The following is a 19,095-nucleotide window of genomic DNA, read 5'->3' on the forward strand; positions in this document are numbered from 1 at the left end:
CACAGCGCTCACCATAGCACATACCCTCCCCAGTCTCTGTCACCCAGCCACCCCATCCCTCCCACCTCCCACCACTCCAGCAACCCTCAGTTTGTTTCCTGAGATTAAGAATTCCTCATATCAGTGAGGTCATATGATACATGTGTTTCTCTCTTTGACTTATTTCGCTCAGCATAACACCATCCAGTTCCATCCATGTCGTTGCAAATGGCAAGATCTCATTCCTTTTGATGGCTGCATAATATTCCATTGTGTGTATATATACCACATCTTCTGTGTAGGAGAAAGTTCTTTACAACAAAGATGGTAAATTTAGGATAACCTAAACTTCAAACCAGTCAAATCTCTAAAGAGAGAGAATGGTCTGCCCTGAACAGTGAGCAGTAAACAAGCATTGGCCATCTTCAGTCATATAGACTGGGAGATTTAGTAGAGATGTTACATTGCAAAGAGAACTTAGAAAGTTTAAGTGATTAGATTAAGTGACCCCTAACTTAGAATAATTTTTACTTCTGCGACAGAAGTTCTCAGTTTTTTTGGACTTAAGCTTACTTAAATAGGCATTAAGTATTTACAGGCTACCATCCCATTCCGTTTTTGATACTGTTGTCATTTCGCTCAGTGAACTAACCTCATTTCTCTCCTGTTCGAGTAAATTGAAAGTAATCTGCTTAATTAATAATCATACCTCCAAACCTCTGAGTATAATAGTGTAATTTGAGCAGACTGTCACTTAGCCAGAGCAGAGAGGTACATGGGACCAAGGAACCCCAAAAAGCCAAATAAAATCTAGTGGTAGACATGGTCCTAAAACATAAATTTGTTTTCCTAATCTTCATTTTTCCTTTCAAAAATTAAAGATTAAAACTTTGTAAATTCATGAACAGATTGAGATTTATCTGAAATATTTTAAGATTTAAGAGTTTTACTGTTTGTAAGGGTTGTTTTTTTGTTTAAGATTTGAGAGAGCTCATGCACTCACTAGCAGGGGAAGAAGCAGAGGGAGAGGGAGAAGCAGCCTCCTGGTTGAGCAGGGGGGCTCAACTCAGGGCTTGATCCCAGGACTCCGGGATCATGACCTGAGCTGAAGGCAGACGCTTAACTGACTGAGCCGCCCAGGTACCCCATAAAGGTCCCTTTTCTGTAGATTCTTGATGGACATAGACTGAATTGTTGAAGGCTTCTAGTGAAGATCTTGTAGTTCATCAATCATAAGGCCTAGATTAGGCTTGTCAGCTTTGTTTCACATCTACTGTAAATAATATAAAGCAGACATGTGATGTTAACATCAAAGTGTCTGGTACAAAGTAGGTATTTATGGGTTTGTTTTTTTTTTTCCTAATTGCTATTCTATATGACTTTGCTGTTACCCTTGTCTTAGCAAGGGCTTTGTATTTTTAGAACTCAACGTAGTTAAGTACTTGGGAGGAAAAGAGTTGGCAGTAGGAATATTAAATTTATACTTAAGAGATTTAGATTCAAAGGAATTCTGAAATCCTCCTTAAGGTTTTTAAAAAGTACCCGGTTAATGGGAATGTACAACATGGCTGTGAGGAGAGCTACCATTTTTCCTCCCAAAGCCATGATTACCGGGAAGAGACTATGCCTGATGAAAAGTGGTATTTTGGACAAAAAAGGGGGGGGATTCAGAAATGAGTGAACGTCAGGGTAATAACAGGCAATTATAAATCATGAAATGGTTAAGCAATTAGAGAACCTGAAATTTTCCCTTATTTCATAGTAAGCTTGTACTGTATACTTCATAGCTTTCTAAAAGTTGTATTTATTTCCATTAACTATTCCCTCTGTAGGTAAGGTATTTAAAGTTTAACACTACAGTCCTGAACATGTAAATTCAAAAGGGTATGACTGTAATCTTGTAAGAGGAAACACCCTGATGTTGACTGAAGGGGAAGAAGTAGACTTGGAGAGGATGATAATTTCTTTAATGTTTCTGGTAGGTTAATGTCTAGGTAGTATGTGTATGGCATAGTTTACAGCAATTTAGATTATGTTAAATCTTAGGTGCTAGACTCTGATACAACTTCTTACATGGATGCCCCTGTGATCTTTAGCATAACTACAGTGTTAGTTTCATTAACTCCCAAACAAAGATACCAAGGCTTAATTATGTAACTTGTCAAAGGTAACATCTATTAAATGCTCTGACTCCAGAGCCAAGAGTTAACCAATATGCACTATTGCCACTCAGCCTAAACTTGGTACATGGGATTGATAGTAACCTCTGTTTCTGTTGTCTTCAAAGGTCAGCCATTTTGTATGACCTAAAGACTTAATGAGACTTTGCCTGGGATTTAAAACCGGCAGCATACATACAACTTCTGTTGAGTTTAACCCTAGGTATGTAAGCAGCTGAGGCCACCATATGAATTTAATCTCGACTCCTTATTTGCCTGCTTTATCAGCAGATAAGGGCTAAAAATCTTACCCTGCTTTTGTATTAAGCAATACCTGTTCTCAGTAGATTTGGTTTAGATTTAAATAACCAGACTAGTGGCTTTCAACCCTGGGTACACATTAGTTGTCTAGGACCTACCTCCAGAACTTCTAATGTGATTGTTCTGAGGGACTCCCAGGCATTGGTGTTTACAGAAGTTCCCCTGTGATTCTAACGTGCAGCTGTGGTCAAGAACAGCTGCCCTTAGACTAGTGGTTCTCTGTATATTCCTTGGCCAGCAGCATCAGCATCACTTGTTAGAAAAGTAAGTTTTGGGGCTCACTGCAGATGTAATGAATCAGTCCTGGAGTGGCCCACCAGTCTGTTTTATTTTTTATTTTATTTTTTTTCACCAGTCTGTTTTAATAAGTCCTCTGGGTGATTCTCCTGCACATTCATGTTTGCAAACCACTCATTGATAACAGCTGATAAGTCTGGGCCAAAGGCAATTGACAGACACCTGCTACTAAAGAACAATATGGGAAAAGGGGGTTGTTAGACAGTTTGAGTAAATAGTTTATTAAAGGCCAAAGATGATACGTAATACCTGAGGAATCTGACTGTTCATCCTTATTTTGCACAAGTCCAGGTGGTTTGTGGCTTGTTTTTTTTCCCCCCATTTTGTTTTCATATAGACAAAATTATTAGAACTAAGTCTAAAAGAGCCATTTCAGTCAAGTTAAATTATTTGTATGTAACTTTGAATGAAGGACTATTTTCTACTATGCAGTCACTATCTGTACTAACTTTGCATAGAAAGCAATGTCCATAATGAGCTTATGGAAAATTGATGTATTTATGATGTTGGTAAATCCTTGAGTGGGGGACAATACTCTGTAATGGTTGAATATTTGTTCCGAGACTAATCCTGGTTTTCCTGTTAAATTAGGCTCTTATTTATACAGTTGGTCCTTCTAAGAACTTTCTGAATTTGACCTAGATCTCAAAATCTTACCTGATGCCTTCTTGCTTTTAAGGTTCACAATGCACCTTTAGTTAGTCTTAGAGCCTTAAAAGTCTTAGTCTTAAATCCCATAATACAAGGTCAAACAAGTGAATTTGGGAATACTGTTCTTGTTGGTGATTTGCTTTCTTTCTCTTTCTGTCTCTGTCTCCCGCTCTCTTTTTTCTTTTTCTCTCTTCCCCTCTTTTTCTCTCTCTTTTTTTTTTTTTTTTTTAAGATTTTATTTGAGAAGAGAGAGTGAAAGAGCACCCAAGAACCCGAGCAGGGAAGGGCAGAGTGGGAGGGAGAGGGAGAAAGAATTTGAAGCATACTCCACACTGAGCAGGGAGCCTGACTTGGCTTGATTCCACAACTGTGAGGTCATGACCTGAGCCAGAACCAAGAGTCTGATGCTTAACCAACTGAGCCACCCAGGCACCCCAAGTGATTTGCTTTCTCTACTGCTTTATTAAACTTAGTAGTCTAATGTAGAGTTCTTGATTTCTCAATTTTAGCTGATTTCTGTAAAGAGAAAAGCTAGAAAACACCTGTTAATTTGGTAAGGAAGTATATATGTAAAGAAGGAAAATGCTTAAACATGGAGGGTTTGGTTTTTTTGTTTTGTTTTGTTTTGTTTTTAGGATTTTATTTTTAAGGAATCTCTACACCCAAGATCAAGAGTTGCATGTCCCACTGACTGAGCCAGCCAGGCACTCCTTATTTCTATATTGTATGTTAAGAATGAGTACTTATTGTCTGTAGCTAGGCAAAGTTGAAATCTTTAAACTGAGTAAATGATTGCTAAGAGTTTTCATAATCACGTGCTCTATAGTGTTCCCATTTAAAATAGAAATGTCATTTTACCTCAGAAACTAATGTTTTTGTTTTGACTTTTTAGTAAATTATTCCAAAGTATTCTTTTTAGTGGCACCTGGATGACTCAGATGGTTAAGCATCTGCCTTTGGCTCAGGTCATGATCTCCAGGTCCTGGAATCGAGCCCCGCACCGGGTTCCCAGCTCATTTTCTGTTTCTTTCTCTCTCTCTCTAATGAATACATAAAAATCTTTAAAATATTCTTTTTATAGTAGCTTAATTTAATAACTGTACAGTGCCTGACAGTGTTATTTTAGCAAATACTTACCTAGATTGTTTTATATAATCCTCATAAAAACTCAATGAGGTGTAGATAGTTCTTTTATGTGTTAAGTGGAGATAACTGAGATTTAGAGAGGTTTTAACTTGCCTGATGTTGGACAGCTAGTAAGTGATAGACCCCAGTTCACAAAAGCACATACTTGGCAACCGTTCTATCATACTATAATTTTGAGAGAAGCATGCTTATAAAATATAATAAAACATCTGTATGTAGCCTCTAGGGTTGTTTACATAATTAAAATTTTTTTCTGTCTCTCCAGTTATGATGTTTTTGCAGAACAGATACCTTGAACCAAAGGTTCTTTAGTTGTCCATAAATGCCTGTGTGCCTTTTTCCTGTGGGGAGAATCCATAGCTCATTAGTAGTATATGACTTTTTAAATCAAATAGGTTAAACTGCTTTTTAACACAGTGTCAAGGCTCTACCATTGGATTGAGTCAAATGGAAATGTCATAGCATCACTTAGGACTTGGAGGGGAACTTATGCTAGACTATAATTATAAAAGCTCATTTGGCAAGTATCTTAGTATAATGTTGTGATTGCTTTCAGCATTGTTTAAGATTTTTCAAGCTGCTCTCAGCCTATGTTGCATTCTTTGAGTAGCCTTAATTATTGCATATAGAAGTCATTGAGCCAGTTCTGACTCAAACAAGTGGTATTTTTAGATAAAAGTTTTTTCTATAAAGTAACAAAACCAATTTTCTTGACTGTATTGTTGTAGTGATCTGTTTCTGAAAGACTCCCAAAAATATTTTTTTAAAGATTTTGTCAGAGAGCACACAAGCAGGGGGAGTGGCAGGCAGAGGGAGAAGCAGGCTCCCTGCTGAGCCAGGAGCCCGATGCAGGACTCGATCCCAGGACCCGGGGAACGTGACCTGAGCTGAAGGCAGATGCTTAACCGACTTAGCCATGTGGCCGAGTGTCCCGGGGAGTCCCAAAAATATTTTAAGCAATGTCAAAATCTAATGATTTCTGGGTTTTGATGGGAGAGAAAGAGTAGGGGATTTTTCTTTAATCAAGTCAGAGTTCTGTTGATTTTTGAGTATAGGCAGCAAGAATGAGAGGTTTAATTTCAGAACCTATGTGCAGCAACCAGTCTGCCCCATTGTTACTTGATTAGTATAATGTATTTACCAAAGACTTCAAGTATTTCCTCCAACTTTCTCTGACATGCCATGTTCTGAAGAGATCATAATTAAAAGGAGGGCAGAAGAAGTCAGGTCTGTGACTTTGTCATTGTTCTTCTATTGTGTTATAAGATCACTTAGTGCCTAGAAGAATTTTTAAGATTGCACCTTTTCAAATTTATACATCCTCCCTTTACATTAGTGTTTCTCCAAAGGTTGGTCAGCAGCACTGCAGATTCATGGGGGAAAGATGTTTAAAATGTAGATTCCTGAGGGACACCAAAACCGACCCCCCACTCCTGCAGGGACACCAAAACCCACCCTCACTCCTGCGTAGGGTGGTAAGTATTCATAGTGGTAGTTCTTTTATAGTTCAGGTATTAGAATCAGAATTTGGTTTGAATTCTAGGTCTTTGGTTTATTGGTAAGGTTTTTTGTTTTATTTGAACTCTTGCAGCTTTAATTTCCTCTTCTGTAAATATCTACTTGACCTATTTTTTCCCTAATAACCTTGAAAAATACCCAGTAATAGTAGGATCAAACTTTCTGCATTTCATTAATAAAGCCAGGTTGGTAAGTACTCTTAAATACAGTTTTATCTTTGGCATAGGTATTTTTTAACATAATTATGTTGTTTACATTATTAAAACAGTTATCTACCTTTGTTAATGTGTTACACAAATGAGATTTATTTCCATGTAATATGTAAAGCCCTACTACAAAATTCTTAATTGTCTGAGTATGCTTTACATTTAAGGTGTGAAACTTAGTAATGTTATCTGTTAGAATAAATGCTTTTTGCACACGGTAGGACATTAAAGATTTGCTAAAGTAGAACATGCCTCCAGGTGAATGGTGTTCTTATTTAAGCATATTAGCTCCAGGAAGCCATATTTTGAAGGAAGGTTTCAGTGATACTACTTTGCTTAATACAGTTTGAGTCTAAAATTAGTGTTAGCCTACAAGCTAACCTAAGGAAGGGTAGTTTACTATATAATCTGTTTTTGAAGAATACTTAATTTCCCTGAAATTTAACTCCTCAGGCTTTATTCAAGGATTGTTTTGTCAATTGAAGACAGGATTGGCTTTGGCTAAGATGGCTAAGATGTCACATAGTTAAGATTAATCAAAAGCATGTAGTCCAAAGGATAGCTCTAAAAGATATCCAAATATTTGGACCAATGAAAATGTTACTGAAAAAACTTGAGCTTAGGAATTTTAAAAAATTTTAATTCCAGAATAGATAACGTACAATGTTATTTCAAGTGTACAATATAGTGATTCAACAATAAGCTTAGGAAATTTTTTTTTTTTTTAAGATTTTATTTGTTTGACAGACACAAGTGAGAGAGGGAACACAGCAGGGGGAGTGGGAGAGGGAGAAGCAGGCTTCCCGCCGAGCAGGGAGCCCAGTGAAGGGCTAGATCCCAGGACCCTGGGATCATGACCTGAGCCAAAGGCAGATGCCCAACGACTGAGTCACCCAGGCGCCCCAAGCTTAGGGATTTTTAAGGGTTATCTGATTTGTCCAAACTCTAAAGGATGCAAAGTAGCTAATTAGAAAAACTTATATTAGAATAACCTTGACTTTAGGTTCTGAGAACAGGAAGTCATGTAGTACAAGAGAAAGAAGAATCCTAGTTTCATGCTTCCATAGGTTATAGGATTGCCCCTCAGCACCATGTAGGTAAAATTGGCCTTGATAGATTCCTACCTCTCTGTTTTTCAATCTTTGAGAATATTTTGAGCCCTGTTTTCGAAGTTGTTCAAGGCTCCAACACTTTCCAAAATCTTTCAAATAGTGTCCTACATAGTTTTGCTCAGTGCAAATGCTGAAAGAAGTTAGGTACTTGGACTGGTTTGCAGAGGTTGTCTTCAACCATACATCGGACCTCATGGGACGGGGAGAATGCTGTATTGGGGACTGCCTGTACTTAAATTGAGTACTGGCATAATTAACAGTTGAACTGACTACAGGTTTTTTGTTTTTAAGAACATCAAAAACAATCTTGGTAAGTAGTAAGAAGTGAAACTAAAAGTGAATAAAGACTTTCATTTAAACATGGAAGATTAAGATGCCAGTTTGTCTCCAGTCCTTAAACCTTCCTAGAATACAGTAAAAGAATCAATGCATAAACTCCCAAGGAGAAAAAATGGGATAGGAGTAAAAGACACAGAAAAGAAAGCAACAAACTTTTGGAAGGTAAGAAGCTAATGGGTAAATGATACCTAACTTAGTAAGCCAGAGAAAACTGGAACCTAAGGATGAGAAGCCAACAACAAGCAACTAAATTGGCATTGAAGAACCTTTGAAAGGCTCAGGCCTTGGATTTACCAGGTACCTTGGAGGTAGGCATATGAAATAAAACTGAGAACAAAAGGATTGGTTAATTTTTATGAAAGATCATTTTAACTGCTCCCACCCTATTCAGGGTTTACACCAAGAAAGAGGGAGACAGTGGTATTCAAGAAAACAGGAAATAATGAAAGGATCCCAGCATGAAACTGTGGAACAGGTCTAGGCCTACAGAGCAAGTTGTCCAGATTAGACTTAGGACGAGGTCTCTAAAAGATGTTTTGAAGCCAAAAAGTTTGGTTGAGTGCCTGAAATGTCTGGATATACAGGAGTTTAACAACCATGGCAGAATGAAGATAAAATAATGATGCAGAACAGTTAAGCATTCAGTGGAAACCAAAACTGTGGAAGAAAGGACCGGTATTAATACTTCTTTATTTACCTGTGATTTCTACTTAACATCTTTAAAAAATTATTAAATACTTAGTTAACAAAGATTGTATAATGTGCTCTTAAGCAAGAAAAAGTTCGTCAGACCTTGCAGAAATATGGGTTTAGACCCAGATAATCAGAGTTTGAATCCTGTCTCTGCTTCTTGTTCTTGTCCAAAAAAATGTCTCTGTGCCTCATCTGTAAAATTGGGGGCGGGTGCTAGCACTTCTACGAGTTGTAAATATGTGAACACTTAAAGCAAGGCTATGTGTTACCAATTATAAGGAAGAGGAGTGTGGAGACAAATGAGCCGTACATGAGAGATGGGTAGAATAATAGTTTAAAGTAAAAAGCAAAGTATGAGCATGTTATTTAAAAATATGGATGTAAATAAAAAGCTGAGAATTAAAAATGGTTGCATCTGGGGAATACAAGCCAGGAATATGGTGGGCTGGGGCAGGAGACTGCTTGTCCTCATTGTAAGGCTTGAGTATTAACTTTTTGAGTTTTGTACATATATGGGAAAACTGAAAAAGGATGAGCCTTTTGTTTGGATTTTAACTTGAACCACAAAGCACTCTTATTTATTATAGAAATCCAGAGGTTGAGAGAACAGTATAATGAACCCATCCCCTAGCTTCAACCATTATGAACTCCTGGCCAATCTTGTTTAAACCAGCATCCCAAAGCACCACTGGATTATTTTGAAGCAAGTCCCAAGCCTTATCTCATTTCAACCAGTAAATGGCCTTAGTAGCCAGGGTGGGTGCACTGCTCCTCCCTTCAAGAAAAAAAAAAATTGACCAGCTGCAAGGAATAAATGCAATTAGCTGAAAACTTTTAGCAACAGCATTTTGGAGACCTGCCACAGTGTTTTGAGCCAAGACAACATTCTCCCGGCACCCTCCAACCAGTGAACAAGTGTGGCCTGGCAGTTTCTGCCCACTGTGGAACCCTGTGGTCAATTTCTGTACCATAGCTCACCACTGGACTGGTCCAGACTTTGTCAGAGTTGTACCACATTCTGATGCTTTTCTTGCTCAACCCTCCTTTCTTCGCCTTTCAAAGTGACCGACAAACATGGTCTAAGGGCTTTTGCTACCTAGTCCCTATTTTTTATAGGTTCATCTCCATCTTAACATCTCAGAGCATTCAACTGGCAAAATAGCTAAAAGGATTCTTTTTAAAGTAAGAAAAGAACATATCAGATCTCAGACTGATTTTCTTTAAAAGGTGTTTGTGCAGTGGACCTTAGGCTGGTGTTGAGGACTTAGCTTTCAGGAGGATTCTCCTCATTCCCTGACTTTAAAAAAAAAACCTCACTGTGCCTAACCTGCAAACAGTATTAGTTTGTGCTGAACACCTGCTTCTAGTCCCTAATAAAAATCGTGTATTCTTTACTGAACATCCCTGGTAGATAATATTTCACATGTGTTGTCATAATTTGTTGCTGGAGGATTTAAGCACATTTTGTGTGACTCCACTGAGAGAGGATTCTGAGTTTGTACTTGGTTTCCTTTGATTTTACCCTATGTGCCTTTTTCCTTTGCTGTTTTTTGCTTTGCGTCCTTTCATTGTGGTAAATCATAGCTGTGGAAACAACCATATGCTGCCCTATGAAAAAGAGTCCTGTGAGTTTCCCTAGTAAATCACTGAACCTGGAGATGGTTTTGGAGACCTTAACAAATCAATAAATCCCACATGAAATTTGTAATAATTCATAAGTATGAAATAACCAGTCAATAGTCTTGTCTCTTCCAAAAATATATTTAGGTTGTCCAAATGTGGATCAAAACCAAGATCTACCCATAATGTTTAATTGATGGGTTAAATCTGTAAGTTGAGACTTAACCTGTTTTTTCCTTCTTGCTAATTTATTTGTGCAAGTGACTGTTTATTCAGTTTTCCCAGAGTCTGGGCTTTACTGATTACATCCCTATTAGTGGTATTTAACTTTTCTCTGTTAATGTTAGTTTCCTGAAAGCTTGTAATTCTATCTGGAGGTTTGATTGGATTCAAATTCTTTATCTGATAAGACTAGTTGAGAGATGATGTTTACTTATGTATTGTATAATATGGGGAGGCACATAATACCTGCTGCTTTCCTTTTTTGGGAAGGGGATCTTAAGATTCATTGTTGTCATCCTGGTCCATTTATTGTGAAATTTGCTATTAGCTTTTAATGGTTTAGCAGCCATTAATCTCTACCTAGATCCACTATTTTGTTGTTGCAAAAAGGAGGATGCCTCCTTCTATCTTTCCTTCATTTATTAGCTGTAATTCTTTCATAAAGAACTTTAACAACCAGTTTCATATATAGAAAAACTTGATTCCTGAACTTTTTGAGTGTTAAGTTTTTTAGCATCCTCCAAAGGTTGGCCAGTAAGATCTTTACTTTTAAATGTCGTTATTAACTAATAGATTTTAACCCCTTTTTTTGAAGTTCTTGGTGCCCAAATCGTCCCATCTCTGGCCTGTGGAGGCTCCTTCAAGTTCAGCTTGACATAACCGTTCTTGAAGGCTTCTTTGCATTCAGGTATAGTAGGATGTCCCAAGCCCTTCTATTTCCTGCACATTTCTTCAAGGAGCCCTAGTTCTTATTAGAGATGGTATTTAAAGCACATAGTCTGGGCTGCTTATCGATACTTGTTTAATCATGTTTCTGGATCTTCTCATTGGACACAGGCAGGAAATACTTAAATATACCATCGGTTTATATTGCTATTTCCAATTAAATTGAGAGTAAGGAGTTATAATTTAATCTCTTTAATCTTCCATTTATTATTTTTTTCTCTTGAAAATCGTGGTTCCTAATACTAACACCGTTGACTTGCCTTATCCTACTCATTGTAGTTTCAGGCTAGGCAGTAGTAATATTGCAAAAAATATGATTATGGAAAAATTGGTTTTGTTTTCTACTTTGTCCTTAGGAAATAACCCTATTTAGGATGTATTGTTAATCTAGTGTTTTTAAGTCACTTGTAATGGTTCCTCCCTATGTACTTAAGCCACCATGCTTCTATTTTTTTAGGGATTTCTTATATTTTTTTAAATTCTGCTTTGTAATTGTAAAAAACAGTACATGGTTCTATAGGTAAATCTCCCAAACAAGATACATGAAGAGAAACAATGTCCATCATGGTTTCTTCTATTTCTTACCTCTTTTTATAGTAACTATATTTATTAGTTTTGGTTTATCCTTCCATTTTAAAATATAAGCATATATAATTATATATTCACACCAATTTGTATATGTATGTATACGTGTGTGTGTGTGTATTTGTATTTCCACACACACTTATTAGGAAGTAAGTAGCACACTATGAACACTTTGCATCTTGCATTTTTTTTGGTGACCATAGCTCTCCATATAACTCCATTGTAGATATTCTATTCCTTTTTCATGGGAGCATAGTATTCCATTATGTAATTGCACCATATGCTATTTCAAGTGGTTTTCTCCTGTAGACATTTGATTGTTTGTAGTCCTGCTTTTACAGATAGTATAGCTATAAATAGCTTGGTGTATGTGTCCTTTCATGGGGATTTTTATTTAATATTTGGAATGGATTCCTAGAAATGGAATTCCTGGGTCAAAAGGTAAACATAGGCAATTTTGCTGGCTATTGCTAAATTCCTCTCTACAAGGGGATAGTACTACTTTGTATTTCCATCAACAGTGTATGAGAATACTTGTTTTCCCACAACTTATGAACAGACCATTATCAAACTTTACAAAATATTTTAAGTAGATCTGTGTCTTAGACTTCAGCAAAAGTGTGATGTGGGTTTAAGATGTGATCCCAAAGACAGGGAGCTATGTTAGGCCTTGACGGTAGGCTTAGAGAAATGCAGGTCTTTGTTAAGGGGGTATAGTCACATTAAAGAAATGTTAAAGGTAAAGCATAAGGAGAACTTACTAACTGGATGGAGGCATTATTAGAGGAACCGGGGATAATTCTAAGTTTCTGGGAGTATAAATAGTTTCCTCTAGAGAATACTGAACACCAGATTATGGGATGGGGAATTCCATCTTGGATGCCTTGAATTTGAGATGCTTCTAAGGTATCTGTTAGAAATGTAGTTGGATATATGAATCTGAAGAAAAAGGGATTATAGTGGAGCTTATGTGTCCCCATTCTGTGTGTTAGGATGTCTGTAGATGAAGATGCCCAGGAAAAGAATAATATTTGAGCACTTGGCATGTTCTTGACTTTGATAAGAGTAGTTGTATATGTCCCTTCCATGTCTGTTTTTATACAGAACATTGACTTAACATCTCTTTGGCTGAAATTAGAAAAAGTATACTTCATTTTCATGAGTTACCTTCTATAGACTAGTGTATATATGTAGAATATATGTATATATAATTCTGTTATGAAACTATACAAATTTCCAGGGCAAGTATAGCTTAAATTCCCTTGCTCTGATGTATGGGATAATTTATTTTGCCTTATCTCTGATAAACATGATTTTATATACAATTTTGATACTTCGGTCAAGATTTCTACTTTAAGATATTTTCTTTCTTAGTATCTACTTAGGCAAACTTTGACAAACTTAGGCAAATGGAGAATTTTTTTGCCATTGAAATACGCTTTCTTACTGTATTAAACATACAGATACATAATGTGAAAATTATATTTTGGCATCGTGACATTACAGCTGAGAAAAGAATCTTACTTAATAGTTTTCTGTCCTATGTGGTCTTAAGGATATTGAAGCAGGAAACAAGTTCACAAACTTCAAAATTAGAGAAGTCCTAAAAAAAATCTAGTTTAACTTCACTTTACGGGAGAAATGTTGGTTATTTTTGTGACCAAACCAGTGTGAAACAACATGAGCGTATAAACGCAAGTGTTTGGCTAGAGACCTCTAAATTTAGGTTTAACCGTTAAAAAAAGGGATTGAAATGGGAGAAGAGCAGAACCATAGACATGATTTTGTACTTGTCAGTTTCTTTGGGATTATTTCTGTGGGATAATGACAGAATATTAACTGACATTTAACCCATTATGTACTGTTTTAAGCACTTTACAAGTCTCATTTTAGTTATGGAAACCACATGTGATAACAGTTAACATTAAACTACATTCTACATAAGACAGAGGATTAGTACGGATACAGAGTTTTCCCAAGGATATCCAGTACTAAGAAGCAAAAATGGGAACTTAAACCCAGCCAGTGAAGACACCAGGATGATAAAGGACTCAAAACCTTTTTATATAAGTTGATGGAAATCCACTTAAAACATTTTTACTTAGAATATTGAGGGTGGCAGGGACATTTAGACTGTCCATTATTAGGTCTTTTGTGGACAGAGTGTATAAATTTCTTCTTGGGACTTACTCATAAAATGAGTTTCAAAGCTTATGTTTGATCCAGTATCAAGTATTTTCTCTTCCCTATGTCAGAGCTATATGAAGATAGAATGACTTTTCTGAGGGTTAAAAGTGCCCCCTTACCACTTACTGTCCCAGCAGAGGTTACATGCTTATTTGGAAGGCTTGTGGTAGAAGGGAGTTATGGCACTAAGAAGGTAAATGGACCAGATCTACTCTGAGGCCCTTTGCTAATCCTGAGATTGTTCTTTTTCAACTAACTAAAATATGAAGAGACTTTGTTAAATTGGATGATTAAAGATCCCACCCAGGATTTATACCCATTTACTCTAAATGAGTTAGGTATTCTGTGAGAGTCCTACGCTTGCATAGTACTTGGTTTCTTCAGAAGAACCAAGGCTTTCCTGCTAGAGCTTGCTTCCATCTTTGGACCCACTTATATTTTGAGCAGGCCACTCGGTTAAGGGTTAATGGTCTTTTCTTTGTTTCTACCTTGTTAATACTGTCATACTAGGGTATGATACTTATTCTTATAGTACACTAGGTTTATCAAACTGGAACATGCTTTTCAGTTACTGACAGGATTTGTAAAAATTGATTGCTGGGCCTCATTTCCAGATTATCTGACTCATTAGATCCGAAGTGGAGCCGAAGAGTTTGCATTTGTAACATGTTCCCAGATGATGTTGATTCTCCTGGTCTGGGGCTCATACTTTGAGAAACACTATTATAGTAGTTTGGCCTACCCCAACAGATTGAGCTTTCCAGGAGTAGGAACCAGATATTACCCATTTCTTTGTCCCCCTACTACCAAGCTATACATAAAGGTAACAGGTCTTAATTTTGTAGCAACTGTTACTGTTACATTGCTCTCTGAAGTTAGGCCTAAAATTTAGGAAACTTCTAAAGCTTTAGGTTCAGATCAGGTTTCAGTTTAAGTTAAGCTTACCTTTAGAAGCACAAAATCAAGATTCTGCTAGAATTATTTCACATGGGTCCACTTTTTTTTTCTTCTTTGCCATTACTAGGCTACATGGCTACATGTAAGAACTAGAATTTCGCCTCTCTTCCTGGGAAAATGGTGGTTATTGAAACGTACCGAAATGTACTAAGTTCATGTTCTGTGTGTAAAACAAACAGCAGATCTCAATGAACTGATTCCCAAGTTCAAGAACAGGTCAGCACCTGTTAAATAAAGTAGTTTTGAAGCTTAGGTCAAGAAAATTTAGAGCAAGAAGAGCTTGTGTTTTTTTTACCTACTCCTACCGCTTAAGCTAGCAAAGAACGTCGTAATAAAATGTTAGCAAGAACTGTTTATTCTGGCAGTTACAATCATGGAAAAATACCATTTAAGTGAAATTCAGAAATGATTGTTTTTATGTATGTTGCATATACTTTTAGTCTTTGGTAGTAATCATAAGCAGCATTCTATGATTCTTCTCTTTTTCTCTCCTCAGATACCCAGAAAGTGGTATGGTAGAAATAAATGTCAAGGATCTTCGACCACGAGCTAGAACCAATTTGAAATGGAATGAACTAAATGTCGGTGATGTGGTAATGGTTAATTACTCTGTAGAAAATCCTGGTAATAGAGGATTTTGGTTTGATGCAGAAATTACCGCATTGAAGACAATCTCAAGGACCAAAAAAGAACTTCGTGTGAATATTATCTTAGGGTAAGATTACTTATACTGGGGGCGCTTGGGTGGCTCAGTCAGTTAAGTGGCTGCCTTCAGCTCTGGTCATGATCCCAGCATCCTGGGATCGAGCCCCTCATCGGGCTACTTGCTCAGAGGAGAGCCTGCTTCTCCCTCTCCCTCTGCCTGCCTGCCGCAACCCCTGCTTGTGCTCTCTCTCTTTCACTCTCTCTCTCTCTCTGTGTCAAATAAATAAATAATCTTAAAAAAAAAAAAAGATTACTTAACACTGATGCCCTTTAGCTACTGAAGTAATCAAGGAATGTAATTTTTAGTTATTACGCACATGTTCCTTAGTAAAAAAAAAAAAAAAAAGGAATCTATGAAAGTTAGAAATTTATATACTAAAGGAGAACTTTTTAATATAAATTCTTGAGATTTTTTTTAGTAAGGATGTCCCTTAAATGTCCATCACTGCTTTAAGGCTGGAGACATTATTTGAAAGCATTTTGGAAATAACTAAATATTTTATTTGAGAAATCCTTGCTTACCTCACAGGTAATATACAAAAGCATTTCAGTAGCTGTGGTGGTTATGAGGATCTATGTTGATATAGTAGCGGTGAATATCAACCTAACCAACTGTCTGCTGTACTTGTAAGACTAGCTGAAATTTTCCTTTATAGTAATTTTCTTCATTTTACAGAATTTAACAAGCTTAATAAAGAGAATTCAAAATGTAAATTGTCACCCAAAATGCCAAATTGCTCCACTATTTCCATCATTAATTCTTTAAGAAATATTTTGGTGTTGGGGCGCCTGGGTGGCTAAGTCAGTTGAGCGTCTGCCTTCGGCTCAGGTCATGATCCCAGGGTCCTGGGATCGAGTCCTGCGTCGGGCTCCCTGCTCAGCAGGGAGCCTGTTTCTCCTTCTGCCTGCTGTCCCCCCTGCTCGTGCTCTGTCTCTCTGACAAATAAAATTTAAAAAAATATATTTTGGTGTTTCACTCAAGTGATGAAGTACCATGCATTGTTTCACAGCTACTTTTTTACACATAGGAAAATATTATCACCATCTTTCTGTGTCTGATTCTTTTGAATAGAGTTTATTGGATGAACAGTCACTAATTTACTTTCTTAGAAGTCTGTTAAACTGTTTCTAGTTATGGGGCGCCTGGGTGGCTCAGTCGGTTGAGAGTCTACCTTTGGCTTAGGTCATAATCCCAGGGTCCTGGGATCAAGCCCCGCATCGGTCTCCCTGCTCAGCAGGGAGCCTGCTTCACCCCTGCCATTCCCCCTGCTTGTGCTTGCTCCCCGCCTTCTCTCGCTATCAAATAAATAAAATCTTAAAAACAAAAAACAAAAAACTGTTTCTAGTCCTTATAATATTTAATAATATCAATATATGTATTTTGTGCTTTTGTGCTTTGCTTTTTTTTTCTTTTTTTTTTAAGAATGAATTCTTATAAATACATTTTTGTTGAGCATTGGGGATTCTGGAATGATCCTGGCAGTTGTGTATATGTGTGTGTGTATAGGAAGCAGCCACACTAAGATTCTTGTCAAGTTCTGATTGACAGGATTATTATGTTACATGTAATATATTGGATAGATATATAATATGGATTATATATGTTAAATATAATGGATACATTATAACAAATCTGAGATTAAGCATCTGCTTATGATTAATAATACAAAGTAGGGGTCAGTAATCTGTGGGATTATGACTGAACGCCTCTAAGTCAGAATCCCGCCCAGGCGGAACGATACGGCAGCGCGGCGGAGCCTCGGTTGGCCTCGGTTGGCCTCGGATAGCCGGTCCCCCGCCGTCCCCGCCGGCGGGCCGCCGCGCGCGCCCCGCGTGGCGTGGCGTGTCCCGCCGCGCGTCGGGACCGGGGTCCGGTGCGGAGAGCCCCTCGTCCCGGGAAACGGGGCGCAGCCGGAAAGGGGGCCGCCCCCTCGCCCGTCACGCAACGCACGTTCGTGGGGAACCTGGTGCTAAACCATTCGTAGACGACCTGCTTCTGGGTCGGGGTTTCGTACGTAGCAGAGCAGCTCCCTCGCTGCGATCTATTGAAAGTCAGCCCTCGACACAAGGGTTTGTAAAAAAAATAATAAATAAATAAATAAATAAATAAATAAAAAGTAGGGGTCAGTAAACTACAGCCTACTGGCTGCATGATTTTATGAAAATAGTTACTGGAACATAGTAACATTATCTATGGCTGTTTTTGTATTCAACATTGTTCAGTGGTTGCAACTGAGACTCCCTGGCTTGCAAACCTAAACTATTTACTCTCTGGCCCTTCATGGAAAAAGTTTGCTGACTCCTAAGATAAAAAGAACGTTGTGAGGTGCTGAAAAAAGCTTATATTTTAGAAAACAGTTTCAGAACTTTCTACAAATAGTGTGATTCTGTTGCCAGGTACAGATGCAACTCAGACTTCTAAGCAAGTTGTAATTTGGGTAAGGATACAAATCATAAAGAAAAGGAAAGGCCTGTACGTAAATGGGTTATATAGGGAACCTTGTAATGTGTTTGAGTGTAAGAAGTACAAAACAGCACATGTATACAATAGGAGGAGATAACAGTACTAATAGCATAGAGTTAAAAAAAAAATAGCTTACTATTTAAAAAATTTTCCGTGAGTGATTCTGAAATAGAGTGGAGCACCCTGGCTTTAGCGACTAGAACTAAGATTGAGTGGAAATTATAAATAGGCAAATAGAGACCAATTATGTGATAGCTGTCCCAGCAGTAAAACACACTGTCCTGTAAAGTATTATGTTCTCTGTCATTTAAGTTTTTACTAAATGTGTTAGGAACATAAGAGTTTAAAAAAGAGTCACTGTGGCATGTGGCTGTGGATAAGAATTTTTTTTTCATGGTTAGAAATCTTTTTACTGGAAAGAGTGGATAAATAGAAGGAAGGTCTAAATGTATTCTGTTGTTCACAGTTTTGGGCTGTTACAAACTGCTGTGTTCATCCTGTGACATCCTGCCTGTGTTCTGGTGCTTATGTGCATTAGTTTTTGTAGGGTGCATCTTGCCTAGAAGTAGAATTGCTGTGTTGTAGAACTGCATGCACATCTTGACTTGAATAAATAGGACCAAATATTTGGCTGTATCAGATTACACTTCTACAGCAGTATTAGAGGTCCCATTGCTCTGCATTGTCATCCACACTTAATTTTGTCACATTTGAATTTTTGCTAATCAGAGGGGTATATAATAAAATAGTATATCATTATGGTTTTGATTTGCATTTCCTTGACTACCAGTGAGATTGACAGCCTTATGTTCATTGGCAATTTAGGTACCTTTTGTGAGGACCCTGTTCCAAACATTACTGTTCTGTTGTTAGTCTGTATTACTGATTTGTTTTTTTTTTTAGGAGTTCTAATTATGAAGACTTGACCATTTTAGTTCTGTGTAGAGAAAATATTTTTGCTTTTATAGCTTTTCTCATGTTTTGAATAATAGTATTAATTTTAACTAGCTTATTAAATTTTTTCCCCTGATGTTTATGCTTTCTGTATCTTAAGAAACCTTCTGGGGTTTGGGCAGGGAGTGGGGGATATGGGTGAAGGTGGTCAAAAGGTACAAACTTCCAGTTCCAGGGATATGTACAGCATGGTAACTGTAGTTGGCAGTACTGTATTGTATATTTGAAAGTTGCTTAGAGTACTTAAAAGTTCT

The 19,095-nt window shown here is 37.4% G+C and overlaps 1 protein-coding gene across 7 annotated transcripts in view; it reads left to right on the forward strand.

Annotated features, from left to right (window-relative positions):
- Positions 1-19,095, forward strand: part of UHRF2 (ubiquitin like with PHD and ring finger domains 2) — a 94,487-nt gene that overhangs the window by 22,181 nt on the left and 53,211 nt on the right. For 5 of the 7 annotated variants that reach the window (XM_054509215.2, XM_064578936.1, XM_054509214.2 and 2 more), the window contains 2 exons: positions 10,859-10,951; positions 15,215-15,433. The exons of 1 other annotated variant lie outside the window; for it this stretch is intronic. In XM_054509215.2, the coding sequence (XP_054365190.1) occupies positions 10,859-10,951; positions 15,215-15,433 (312 nt within the window). The remainder of the gene's footprint in view (positions 1-10,858; positions 10,952-15,214; positions 15,434-19,095) is intronic. One more of the 7 variants, XM_045882395.3, reaches the window with a different exon arrangement.

This window comes from Mirounga angustirostris, unplaced genomic scaffold (genome assembly GCF_029215605.1).
Source record: "Mirounga angustirostris isolate CCGP_5_RB_7025 unplaced genomic scaffold, mMirAng1.0.hap1 SCAF_15, whole genome shotgun sequence".
In the NCBI taxonomy this organism is placed as follows: domain Eukaryota; kingdom Metazoa; phylum Chordata; class Mammalia; order Carnivora; family Phocidae; genus Mirounga; species Mirounga angustirostris.